Genomic DNA, 12,509 nt, shown 5'->3' with positions numbered 1-12,509 from the left:
AAAACGGAAAGTCCACAGATGCAGGTGTGTGCACACAGTTATATCACGTGGTTAAGAGGTCTACATCTCGGTGCCATTATGCTAGCATTTAGGCAAGGGTGCCAGCAACTCTCACTCCAGCTTGAGGCCTTCTGACAGCTGGAAAGACCTGGGAGACCACAAAGATGCAGAAATAAATGGCTTCTTTCAGTGCCCGACATTCCTCATGGATGCAGAAGGCTGGCATAGGGCAAGAGTCAAATCTCTCTGTCACATTGGTATCAGGATGAGAAACACATCCCTCCTCACTGGAGATGGATTTGAGAGTTTAAGGGATCAGGACTCCATGATCCAGATGTCTAGGCATCCCTTGGCCATTATCCCAAATGCTTACTGGCCAGTGCCACCTGAACATTGAGGCACACACCTACCACAGCTACAACGGCCAGTTAGTTACTGAGGTCATTTGGGAGTTGAGAGTAGTTGCCACCTGCAGCTCCAGGAGCCATAGACAGCTCTCCCTTACCCAGCCTGCCCTCCGCTATCTTCACGAGGACTTTATTTAGCTTGCAGGAAGGAAATCAGGCAGCACAGTCCCTAGAATTAACACACGTATATGGCACACACCACATTGTGATCCCTGTCATTTGAAGTCTTCAGGGGCTCTTTAAAGAAGGCAGGGTCAAGCTGAACGATGGCAAGGGAGGGAAACTGTCCCGCCCTTTATCCTAAGAGCTATTGTGTTCTGTGGCCCCTCCTAAGACACCCTTGGAGCAGGGCAGTCTTGGTCCTCTTCTCCAGCTCCAGGCTTCTAATAGGAGAGGGGCTGCATGAGAGGCGATGGGTACACAGGCAGACAGCCATAAACTGTGCTCAATTCTGCCATGTCATCATGGTCTCTGAACCCAGGCCAGGGCAGTTACAAGTTGAGGCCTGATATTTTCAGTGCAGTCATGGTTGTCATGGTCAGGGCAGTGACGAAGCTACAGGGCCCACGATGCCAGAAATCCACCATAAGGTGGGAGCTCCACTTCTATGGTTGGGCCCAGGCCCTCTGCTAAACTGCATCCGCATCTCCATGATTCTAGAACCTAGTGACACAGCCAAGGACCTGGCAGAAGGAGTCTCATGGTTGCCCCTATTCCTCCGAGATGGAAATGTATCTCAGTAACTGGCATGTGAACATAAAGATGCACTTTTTAATAACCAGGAAGGGTTCAAGAAAGTAACTTGTGGTATTTTATTCTCTAGGTCGCACATGGCTCCACCCAAGAGTCCACACAAAGAAGTGTGTGGCAGGGTGGGCCTCAGAGATTCAAGGACTCCTGAGCCTAGGGCAGCTCTGTCCTTCCAGGCTTCACCTGCTCAGGGGGTTGCTTGCCTGACACCGGTTCCGCTGGAGTGCTTTTACTGTCCTACAGTCAGGCACTAGTCTCTGCCACCAGGAGAGTCCCCAGTGCTGGGGGTGGGAGCAGGTGTCCTGGGCTCAGGACAGGAAGCACTCACTCTCACCTGTACAGCCCTGCCCTGGCTGGGAAGGGCAGGGCTCCTAACCACCTGAAACAGCTTCAGATGAGGTGACAGAATTCCAGAACCCCACAGTTTATTTCCATTTGTCTTTTCATGGTATAGAAACACTGACTTTGGGGTGTGTTTTCAAGATAGACCGATTCTCTTCTGAGTACCCCTGCAGCTGATTTTTGCCATGTCTAGTTGGGAGAAAGAGCTCTTCTGAGGGCTCAGACTAGCAGAGATGCTCATCCTGCAGCTCCCACACCCACTTATCACTCTGTAATTCTAACTGACGTGTTGGAATAAGGGCTTGGACCTACACATTCCTGGCATAGCCCCCATCTCATGATGGTGTCCATCTCGGTCCCTTTGGCTCAGGGAGGAAGATAGTATATTCCCCTTGCAGGGAGAAAAGCAAAACCAGTGACAAGCAAGAGACTCGGGAAGCCCGGGAGGCCCTCTCTGGCTGGCTCTGGGACTCCGAAGCCTCCTCTCAGGTTGCAGGTGCTTTTACCATCTGGGCCTGATGACTATCCCAGAGACACCACAGGGCCCGGTGCAGGATTTCCAATGGGATGTTCACGGTCTGCAAATGGTGCCTTGCATTCAAGTGGAAACTCTTCCCGTTAGACACACCCCAAATGGGGGCAGGGAAGGGAGAGGCCAAACTGCCCTTCCAGGGCCACCGCAGACCATGCACCAAAGACATCGCTCCCCCACCACCACCCCAGAACCTAGAGGTCCCAGAACTCATCCGATTATTCTGCCACCTGATCCCTATCACGGTTTTACTTTGAGAGGAAGGAAGGAGGAGGATGGTACAAGGTGGGTGTCAACCCGTCGAGCTTATGGGGCAGAAAGCTAGTGGCCAAGAGGTGTCCCTCCTGCCTCCTAAGGAGCAGAATACCTTGGGCACGTTGATTTCCCACACCCTGGAACTCAGAGGAGCCTGAACAAAGGGCAGTTTTGTGGAAGAACAGGACCCTTCCACAAGGGGGTCTGATGCGGTCCTTTGAAGCAGCCTCACATCTAAGTTTGAAGGAAAACCAAAATGAGCTTTGATTTTATATGTCTATGGAAGAAAATGAATTTCACAGGTAGGGTTTAAAAGGATTTATTCCTGCTTCCTCAAACACCTGACAGCATATTTTATGGCCTTGAGAACCTGCATCCATAGTGGTCACAGGTACGTGAAATAGGGATGTACGTGAAGTCCACTTAATAGTACAGGAAGACTTGGGGGGAAGGCTTGCAACTTCACAACCAGCGTCTAAGGAGCAAAGCACAAGCACTATGGACCCAGGTTAATTACGAGCTCTCAGGCCCTGGAGGGTCTCCAGGACTCGAATACAGCCCTTTGTCAGCATCAACGTGCTCAGAGACACATCCCCGAGCAACAGATGGCACAGAGCCCGGAGGGAGGGCGCCAGACAGAACACGGGACACGGGAGCGGGAGTTCTCCATCTGTGTGTTTATTTATTTAAAAAAAAAACAACAACAACACACATTGATAGCCAGCCAGGCACCAGGCAATGAATAATGCTGGGGTTCAACCCTGCGATGGCCAAGGTCTCTCTGAAGGAGCTCACAGTCTAGTGGTGTGGAAACATGGCCAGTCCCCGGGGCCATGCTGCTGGTGGGCAGCCATCTTGGGGCTGGAGACAAGAGTTGAAGTCGGGACCATATGGCTGAACCCAGAAGGGCTGAGGAAGACCTGCACCACGCAGGAGGTGATGGGCAGCTGGGAGGTTCCAGCAAGAGGCTTTGCGGACTGTGGGAGGCAGGCTGGTGCAGACCCAAGTGTGGAGCAGCTGGCTTGCCTAGATGCTGCCTCCCTGTGGGGTGGCAGTGTAGGAGGCAGTGGCGAACTTCGGACACCAGGCCCTGGGGCCTCACTGCACACACTGCACCACAGAGCCCCCCCCCCCCCCCCGACACAATGCTTTTTACTAAACTGAGCACCGTACAGAATCTCTATCAAGGACTCAGATATGCCACCAAACAAGGGAACATTAATCTTCATGAAATTTCTACATTGTTTTAGAAAATAATCTTTTTTATAAGGTTTAGACCTTTGTAAATTTTGGATCAGCCATGCTTGAAGTATAATCAGGACACAATCATTGCATTTTCAAACAAATAAAAAAGACCAAATATTTGTTTTTGTAAGAAAGGTTGTACATTATTTCATGAACAACAAAGCCTTGTGGAATAAACTGTAGAGCAGTGGCAGGATGGGGTGTGGGCAGCTGTGCTGAGGCTCGCCATGGTTCTCACAGTTGCTTACACGGATGCCCTTGTATGGGAACTTAACAAAGTTATTTTCTAGTTTTGAAGGGCATCCCTAGGGCTTGCCTGATAAGACCGTTGATTTCAGCATCTTAATACCGATTTTTCTTACTAAGATATTCCAAATGTCTTTACACTTCAAAAAGAGACCCTGAAACCTTAAAAAAAAGGAAAATCTTGATTTTACTAAGACAGCAATGTGGCTGCTTTCACAGGTAGTGAAAGTCCTGCCTTGGACAGGGCTCTTAAATGATATGCATATCTTAAGGTTTTAGTGGGGGGGGGAGCAACAGTATAAAAAGGTTGTTGACATAGCTGAGCTTACTCAAAATACAATAGAGCTCAGGATAACAGCCCACTCTGCTCTCTGCACACACATCCTGCCACAGGAGAATGGCCTGCACCACACAGGAAAACCCCGGATGCCTGGGACACACCTTTCTACAAGCTTAAAGAGGGTTTTTTTTTTCAAAGCAAAAAACCAAAAACAATAACAGTATTTTCTTAAATAAATCAGTCTAGAAAGTTGAAACGGTGAGCTGATCATATCTGAATGAAAAGAAGCCATTCCCCAAATGAGCAAACCCAAGCAGAAGCCCTCCCACCTGAAGGCGTCCTGTCACCAGGGGATGGCGTTATTCAGCAGGGACCCTGCATGCGGTGTGGGACCATCGCTATAAGGACAACACTGTGTATGTTCCCCAATGGCTGTGGCAGGCTTATTTTTGAAGCTACCTACAAAATTGCTCTAACAAATACTTGTTCTACCCCAAAGACTCACAGAGGGTAGATAGATATACCTCGACCTCATCAGCTTCTGAGTGCCGCTGCTTGGCTGCTGAGCGTTTGCAAAAAGGCTAGCAAGTGATTCCCCCAGCATGCACCAGTCACAGGCAAACACACCCAGGCTTCGCTTTTCTTTGAGTGGATGGGCGACTTGGTCTTGTGAATAGGCAATCACGTGGTGTGAACAGAGCAACACAGCCACACTGTTTTTATAACAACATCCTCTCACGGCCTCTGTGGCTTAGTAAAAGCCTCCTCGCCGCTCACTTTCAGAGCTTAAGGTTAGAAAGACAGCGTTACCATTGGCAGGAAGGTACGTGAAATGCTGGTACTGGCTTCTCTTCCGCTTCCCGTTGCAGACGTAGAAGCTGACTTGCACAGGGCTGGTGATTCTCTGGTTGCGGAAAGGCGGTATCTCCACCACCAGGGAATTCTGGTGAGAAACAGCAGAGAGAAAGAGGCAGTCAGGACCTCACAGACCAGAAATGCTTTGTACTGAGGTATTGCCATCAACTCAAACAGCCGTCTCTGGCTACCCACAGGGCCTCCGACAGGGACTTTGGTGTGTAACCCGTTCAGGTTTGATCACGGATTGGCTATAAGGTGTACTCACAGGGAAGAGGAACCCTGAATTCCCACACTAGAGGCTGGAAGACTTTTATGCTGGAACAGAGCCCAAGAAAAGAGAACCCACGAGCATCTCTCAGAGAGTGGAGTCACCTCCCTGCTACTGGGGCAGCAGACTCTAGGGACCACTACTGCCCCAACATCCAAGGCCCAGTGACCTTCAGACAAAAAGAATTGCTCTCTGCCTACTTGGAGACATGAGAGGGAGCATTCCTTGTGGACACTGTCCAGAGTGAGCTGCAACAAAAGTCGTGGTGTCTGCCACAATCCCCAATTTCCTCAAAATGAAGACAAAGCCGCTCTCAGTCCAGGACCCTGGAACCGCTGAGAACACAGGGAAGAAAATACTAGACAGCTTGTGGTGGCTGGGGCTTTCTTTCCTGTTTTTAAACAGAAATATACAAACTTTGGACATGTTCTTTCAAGGGCAGACAAAAATGCAAGGCACAAGCCCTTGGAACTCAGTGGAAATATCCAAATGTAGACAGACTCCCGGGGGTGCCTGGTCCTAGGTGAACGTGGAGCCTGGCACAGTCACGCTAAAGAGAGCCAGTGCTTCAGAGGGCTTTACCACATTTCTGCTGGCGATTTCAAATCCATAAAGTTTCTTCATTTTGTTTCTTTCATGTGATTTCAGTTTAACAGACCAAGAAAAATATATATCAGAAAATCCATTATATCATTTCTTTTGTTAAAGTAATTAACCATAGCTTGTTATAATGGTAGCAAATCAATTGCAGCAAACTTTATTGAGTTGTGTTAATAATAATACCTCAGTAATAGAAACAGAAATCAGGAGAACTTCAGATCCAGCCTCTTGGATTACAGAGAAAGAGCCTTAGACATCAGCACCAGGGCAGGACTGGCCAGGGTGCGCTGGGCTCTGTCCCCTGGGATCCACCCCCCAGGATGAACTCACTCCAGCAACCTGCTGCAGCTGTTGCATTTCCTCCCCTTCCTTTGAAAGAAATGAGGGTGGGGGAGGGGCAGGTAAAAGGCATGTTCGCCCACACTACATGGTCGGCTTTGTTGGGGGCTGCCCCAAACTGTGGCGACTCAGGTCTGGGCTGTGTCCAGCTTTTAGTGGTCTCACTGTGAAGCTTGAGTTCATTCGCGTGAAAGGACAGAGACGGTCACTGGGTGGCTTTTAGGACGTGGTGCATTGAAGGAAGCTGCAGGTACAGCTGTCACTCAGGGGCGGCAGCTGCTGCGACGTAATGAAAGAAATAACTCTTCAGAAGGAAGCAAGGGAAAACACAAGGAGGCACATCGTGTTGATGCTTAAGCTGAAGCCAAAGAAAGAAAGAAGGAATAAAAGGAAGAAAGGAGGAAGGGTGGGAGGAAGGAAGGAAGGAAGGAAGGAAGGAAAGAAAGAGAAAGAAAGAAAGAATAAAAAAGTCTTTGAAGCCCCTGAATAAGGAATACAAAATGGCCTCGAGTGCCGCCAGGCTCTCCTGCCTGGCACGTCAAGGCACTCCCCTATACCAAGAAGGCTTCCACAGGAGCTCCGCCCTAGGACACAGGGGAGGAGCTGGATGAAATGTGACCTGAAATCCAATGATGGGGCTTTGTCGATGCTGTCAGAGACAACATGAGCTGCAGTTAGCGCGGGCTGCCTCAAGTTCATAGCCTTAGTTTATGCAAGGTGTAACCACAAACACAGCAGAAACCCATCTGTGAAATATCTGCAGATACAATGTGTGTGCAGTGCATGTATGTTTGTGTGTGCCTCTATGTGGTGTGTGTGTGTGTGTGTGTGTGTGTGTGCGCCTAGGCACATGCCACTATCTTCAATATTTCCACAAGGGCTTCTTGTGTGAAGCTGAGAAACTAGACTGAGGGGGAGAAAGGCTTCCTCAGTGGGAGGGAGAAGCCAGGCATTGTGGAGGAATGATTAATGTTCACCTTCATGAACAAGTATCATTTTGGCCAGAGAGGATTCGTCCACCTGACAAAGACTCTGAAAGGCTTCTTGAGAGTGGACCGGTGCCTGGAAGAGGAACTGCGGTAGCCAAGCCAAGCTGTTTCATTCTGACGGAGTCACCCAGAGGGCGGGAAGGCAGCCTGTGCCTGCTGCAAGTGAAGCAAACACCCTGGCGACTGTACCCTAATGAGAGCCGTGACCACCTGTCTGCTCTGTGAGTCCCGTTACCAGCATGGCCTGTTTATGTGACTCTGGCTGCCCAGTGTTCACAGGTGGCTCAAGAGAAAAAGCCCTTTACTCATACTTGCCCAGGGTTTCTAAATCATTTAAACCCCACTTCCACACACTCAGAGCACACCAAAGGCCCCCTTTGTCCTGCGTTCACAAGAGCACTGCCCGGACTATTGGAAAGCAGTCAGTGGAATGAGTTATAGTCTGGGAGGATTTTAGTTGCCTTCACAAAAACCCGCTCCCTGGCTGTAGTATGTTCTGCTATCCTGAGACTGGAGAGAAGACACACAGAACTCAGCAAGGGTTTTCTGACTCGTCTGAACTAATAATTGCTTTAAGCATCCACGGCCTAATGTCCAATTAAAGGACACTGTTGGGGTTGGGGATATAGCTCAGTGGTGGAGCATTTGCCCAGCATGTGTGGCTCTTAGTTCAACTTCCAGCACTGCAAAAGCCAAGCAAACCAGAGAGAAAACCGTGAGGATGGTGGAGACAGACTGCAGTCTGCAAACAAGGCCTGACTCCACTTTGTCCCCAGTGGCCATTGGAGTTGAAGAGACCCGCGGCAGTGAGAAAGGAGACCACACCAACAGTCAGAAGCACGCTGGGGTAGCAAAATGTATTTCCAACATAATTAGCCAATCACAAACAACAACGACCTGATGCGAAGGTGAAGAAGAGGCACGGGCAGGTGCCATGTCTATGAGCAGGCGGGAAACTAATTATATCACCCACGGGCCATGCCACACGGTTACCACAGCTCATCAGCAAACCCAACCAGCAGATCTAAGCTAGCCGGTTAGGTCTACCCTTTCATCCATGTCAAGTTCAAAACAAGAGCGCTAGGTAGCTGAGGCATTCTCTGGAGAGGGTGGTGGCAAGTCACACAGGCAGGGTGGCATGTGCAGGCAGGTGCTTGGTGTCCATGAATGAGACCTAGAACACCAAGATCTCCCGGGGGTAGAGCATTAGCAAGAGGAGATAGAATCTGGTACCTCTAGAAGACAAAGCAAACACAGCACAAAGAGGCCTCAAGTTCTATCCAGTCTCTGTCCCCATGGTCACTGCTATTGCCCCAACTCTACCCTGATGGCATTTGTTTGGGCAAGAGATTTATGGCTGTGTTTTCTCACGGCCTCTGTCTGGGGTATTTTTGTTTTTTGTTTTTGTTTGTTTGTTTTAGCATTTCTTCATTTTAACGAACAGGAGCCCTGGACTGGCCTCCAGTCCCTGATTCAGGATCCTAAATACTTACTGGCTTGCACAGGTCTCGGTCAGTTTTTGCTTCCATCTCCCAGACGTGGTGGCCATCTGGAACAAAGGGCAGGAAGAAATCTGTCACTCCGTGTGGGCATAGTCTGTCTTCAAAACATTCCAGGTGACCCAGAAACCGAAGATCAGGGAGGGGAGAATGGGAAGGAATGGTGATACAGGGGAACGATAGTGTCTAGCTGCTCAGGGTGTGGGTCAGGGCAGAGCTCTGGGCTTCCTAGACATTTGGCCCTTCCAGTGGTGAGCATTGACCAGATTCAGAGCACTGGCCTTGTATAGTTAGTAAAGTCCAAAGACAAGGTCCAGTGTAACTTCTGAGCAATGGTCCATCCTTGTATCCATTTTTACATACATCTTAGTGGCCCCAGCACACATCAAGAAAGGGTTCCTACCTCAGTCTCTTCTGAGGGAGACAAAAACAGAAGAGAGATAGAGGCAGGGAAACCCTGAAACCCAGCAAAGCAAGACACGTACAGAGCCCAACTTGGCGCTGCCACTTGGTGCCTTATCCCACCAGCCTCCCTGCATGTTTAGAGCTCAGGGCAATGCCCAAGCCTCTATCCAGAGGAAATGCTGAGGAGAAGAAAAGTCTTTCTTTGGCTATTTCATGCCACATCAGGACCTGGAAATGCAAAACACGTGGTATTTTTAACCTTAGTCCAGTGGCTGTTTGCATGTTACAAAAAAAAAAAATTAAAAGGCTCCCATAGGCACAGTGAAAGCACTTATTGTTCTCGGCTGGCGGTGAGGTGTGGACCCAGTGCTTAGAGGAAGGGTGTCTGCCACTCACAGGCTCTGAGTCCCCAGGCCTGCTGACAAGCCCATGACCTGGGGACAGCTGGGTGGCTCCCGAGTTGACAGATATCCATCCCAGCTTTTATCTTCTCCAATGAAGTCAGTTCCTGAGATGAGCCGTTAAAGCGGCTCATGCTTGGTTTCTGCTCCCAGTCCATTTGTCTGTCGCTAACCCTACATTACTGATAAATCAAACACCAGCGCCTTCCCTCAGTCCCGGACAGGGGTGGGTGGAGGGTGGAGGCACAGGGTGGAAATGTGAGTCATGGGAGGCTCCGAGAGCCACCCAGGCTCACCAGGCCACAGCAGCCTACGAGATGCTCCAGGCCCCGAGCAAATCACCCATCAGCTGAGCCCAGGAAGAGCTCTAACCGGATTCCCTTAGCCGCACCCCTCAGAGAAGACAACAGGACACTAGAAATACACCTGGCCACCCCTAGAGCACTGGAATGTGATGAGCAGTAGACCCCCTGGCCCTGGCAATTCGGGGACTTCAGCTGAGCAGAAGAAATGTTGTCACCATGTCACCACGAGGGTCAAGAGGGAAGTGCCGACATGCAGCTCTCTGACCACGCGCTGGCATGCTGTGCATGTGAAGATTAGGTTTGACGTCTACAAGGCAGAGGCAGCACATTTCTGCTACCTCTGCCACAGCTTCTGAAACCTCCCTGGGCAAGGCCACTCTCTGGCGGCAGAGAGACTGAGGTGCCTCTGCCTGAGTTCAAATCATGTGGCAAAAAGTTAATGAAACGTAGGCATACAGGTGGACTGGACACTGTGGACATGGCCACACAAACTAAGAAAGGTCTTTTCCCTCCCTTTATCACAGCTGCCTGTGAGGAATGCTCCCTCCATCAGAGCGACTGAGGAGGACATCGTGAGCGGCCATGACACGCTGGCTAGCTCCCATCCAGCACCACGCCTACCACCAGCAGACAAGACGGAGCTCCGTTCCTGTCTTCTAATTCATACCAAGTTAGATAACTCATCTGATTCCATTTCCCACTGAAATATGGTTCCTTGCAGCCACCAAGATGAAGGGGCTGCTGTCAATCACTTCCTCCCAGGTCAGGGTATTCAAAGCGCTGGTCCCATCTGGACCCCGCTCCTCCATCTGCAGGTGCCACACAGTGAGGAAACTGAGTGATGGTTCTTCGTGTTCTGACACAGCTGACCGAACTTTCAAATGCACACAGGGCAGACTGCTTCTAGCAGGAGCCCTTTAAAATCCTGAGGAAATCACCAGAGTGTCAACCGCGAGGGGTGCCCATGACCCAGAGGAGCCCATGGCATCCTCAACAAAGAGCCCATGCTCAGAGGCAAGTTAACACAGCCCTGTTGAGAATCTAGCCTCTCCCAGCAGGGAGCCAGCCGGCCATCCTAAAAGGGCCTTTGTGTCCCATCTTATCGGGAGCTCCCTAGGCTCTCAGTAGGAAACTGTGCTCCAGTTCAGAAGTAAAAATATTCCAAATCATTAGGGAATTCCCTGCAGTGTGAGTCATCGGAAAGGCTTCCCCACCACACCCACCCAAGGTTTCCACACAGCCAGCCTGCAGGTCTGAAGCGGCTCCACTGGCTGCAGGACGCTGCTGCCACCACAGGCCCACAGGCCAGTCACAGGCCAGGGAAGGGGCTGAGCCACTGTTTCCAGCTCAGGAGTGGAGGAGCATCCTGGGATATGTTTTCTACCTCCTCTGCTCGCTCGGTGGGGCAGGTTTCACCCCTCCTGTTCTGCATCTGCACCACACCATCCTCGAGAGGGGCGGGTCCAAACATCCCAGCATGGTGAGGCCCCAGGATGGGTGTGTTAGGAGGTTGGGGGAGCACAGCAGAGGCCATGAAGAGCTGCACTTCAGAGGGGCTCTGATGTGGACAGCCTGGGACATGTGTGGGTTCTCTAACCTTCTATGGACCATGCAAGCTGGTGTATACAGATACGTGTCCCTTGGGTCCCTGCTGGGGAAACTCCTTCAGCCAATGACCTTTGAGATGCCTGTTTTTCTCTGGTTAGAAGGGCAGCTTTGCACTCCTCAGCAGCACCCCAAGGTAGACTAAGACTGCCCAGCATTTTGGAAAACAGCCTGGTGGCGCTGGCTAGCTGAGGACAGACACATGCCCAGGTATGTGCCACGAGGAAGGCTCAGACACTCACAGAACCTTGTTTATGAACATTCACAATAACTTCATTCATGACGAGCACAGAGAGTGGAGCAACTCATGCCTATCTACTGGGCAACCTATCAGTGTGACTGGCCACATGGAGGTACTGGTCAGTCAAAGAAATGAGCAGAGCACTGAGCTCTACTACTAGGGGCATGAAAATGTCATCCTGTGAAAGAAACAAGACAGCAAAGCACAGACACCGTCTTGGCTCTACTGCTAAAAAGTATCCCAGAGGCAAATCCACAAGGTTTGTGGAGGTGGGGGAGGTGGGGGGGGTGGCAGGCATTTGGATGGAGAGAAGCACTAATGGCTTTCGGGCTCTTTGTGGCTACCACAGACCACCTGAAGCTTGTGACTCAGCAGCCACTCTGTCCCAGGGGAGAAGGGGACAGGTAGTCATGGTGCCATGTGGGAGTCTGTGTGGAAGAGGATCCACAGTTAGACAGGGTGCCAGAGGGCTGAGGAACAGGCTTGCCCTTCACAACAGGTCGCTTGGCTAACCAGCACTCTGGTCGGTTGCAGGGTGACCCCCCCCCCCACTTCACACACACGCACAGAAACAGAAACACACACACACACACACACACACCTATTCTCTCACTAGACTCCACCCCATGAAGTCCAGCGTCTCCCACACAGCCACTTCAATGAGTACGTCCAGTACCAGAGCGTCAGAGACACACCCATCACACCTGTGCAGTGCTCATGGAAAAGGGACCTCTCTCGTCAAGATGAACGCATCCTGGGCACAGAGCAGACAGCATAAAGCCATGGGAAGTGCACCCCGTGAGAGATCTGGCTGTTTGTCCTCTACAGACACTAGGCAGAAAGGTGTAACCCAGTGGGACTGTGAGTGCGACGGCCAAATGGGATCCTACAACACTCAGGGGAGAAGATGGTCAAGGACCAGCTGCTCATTTGTAGGGACCC

At 50.8% G+C, this 12,509-nt stretch overlaps 1 protein-coding gene across 4 annotated transcripts in view; it reads right to left on the bottom strand.

Annotated features, from left to right (window-relative positions):
• Window positions 1–12,509, bottom strand: part of Nfatc1 (nuclear factor of activated T cells 1) — a 111,014-nt gene that overhangs the window by 43,125 nt on the left and 55,380 nt on the right. For all 4 annotated transcript variants that reach the window (XM_075968169.1, XM_075968171.1, XM_075968170.1 and 1 more), the window contains exons 7-8: window positions 8,605–8,660; window positions 4,868–5,000 (exon numbers count right to left, since the gene is read on the bottom strand). In XM_075968169.1, coding sequence (XP_075824284.1) covers window positions 4,868–5,000; window positions 8,605–8,660 — 189 coding nt within the window. The remainder of the gene's footprint in view (window positions 1–4,867; window positions 5,001–8,604; window positions 8,661–12,509) is intronic.

Source organism: Microtus pennsylvanicus, chromosome 4 (genome assembly GCF_037038515.1).
Source record: "Microtus pennsylvanicus isolate mMicPen1 chromosome 4, mMicPen1.hap1, whole genome shotgun sequence".
Taxonomy (NCBI): domain Eukaryota; kingdom Metazoa; phylum Chordata; class Mammalia; order Rodentia; family Cricetidae; genus Microtus; species Microtus pennsylvanicus.
The sequence above is the reverse complement of the archived record's forward strand: the minus strand, read 5'-3'. Positions and strand labels throughout refer to the sequence as shown.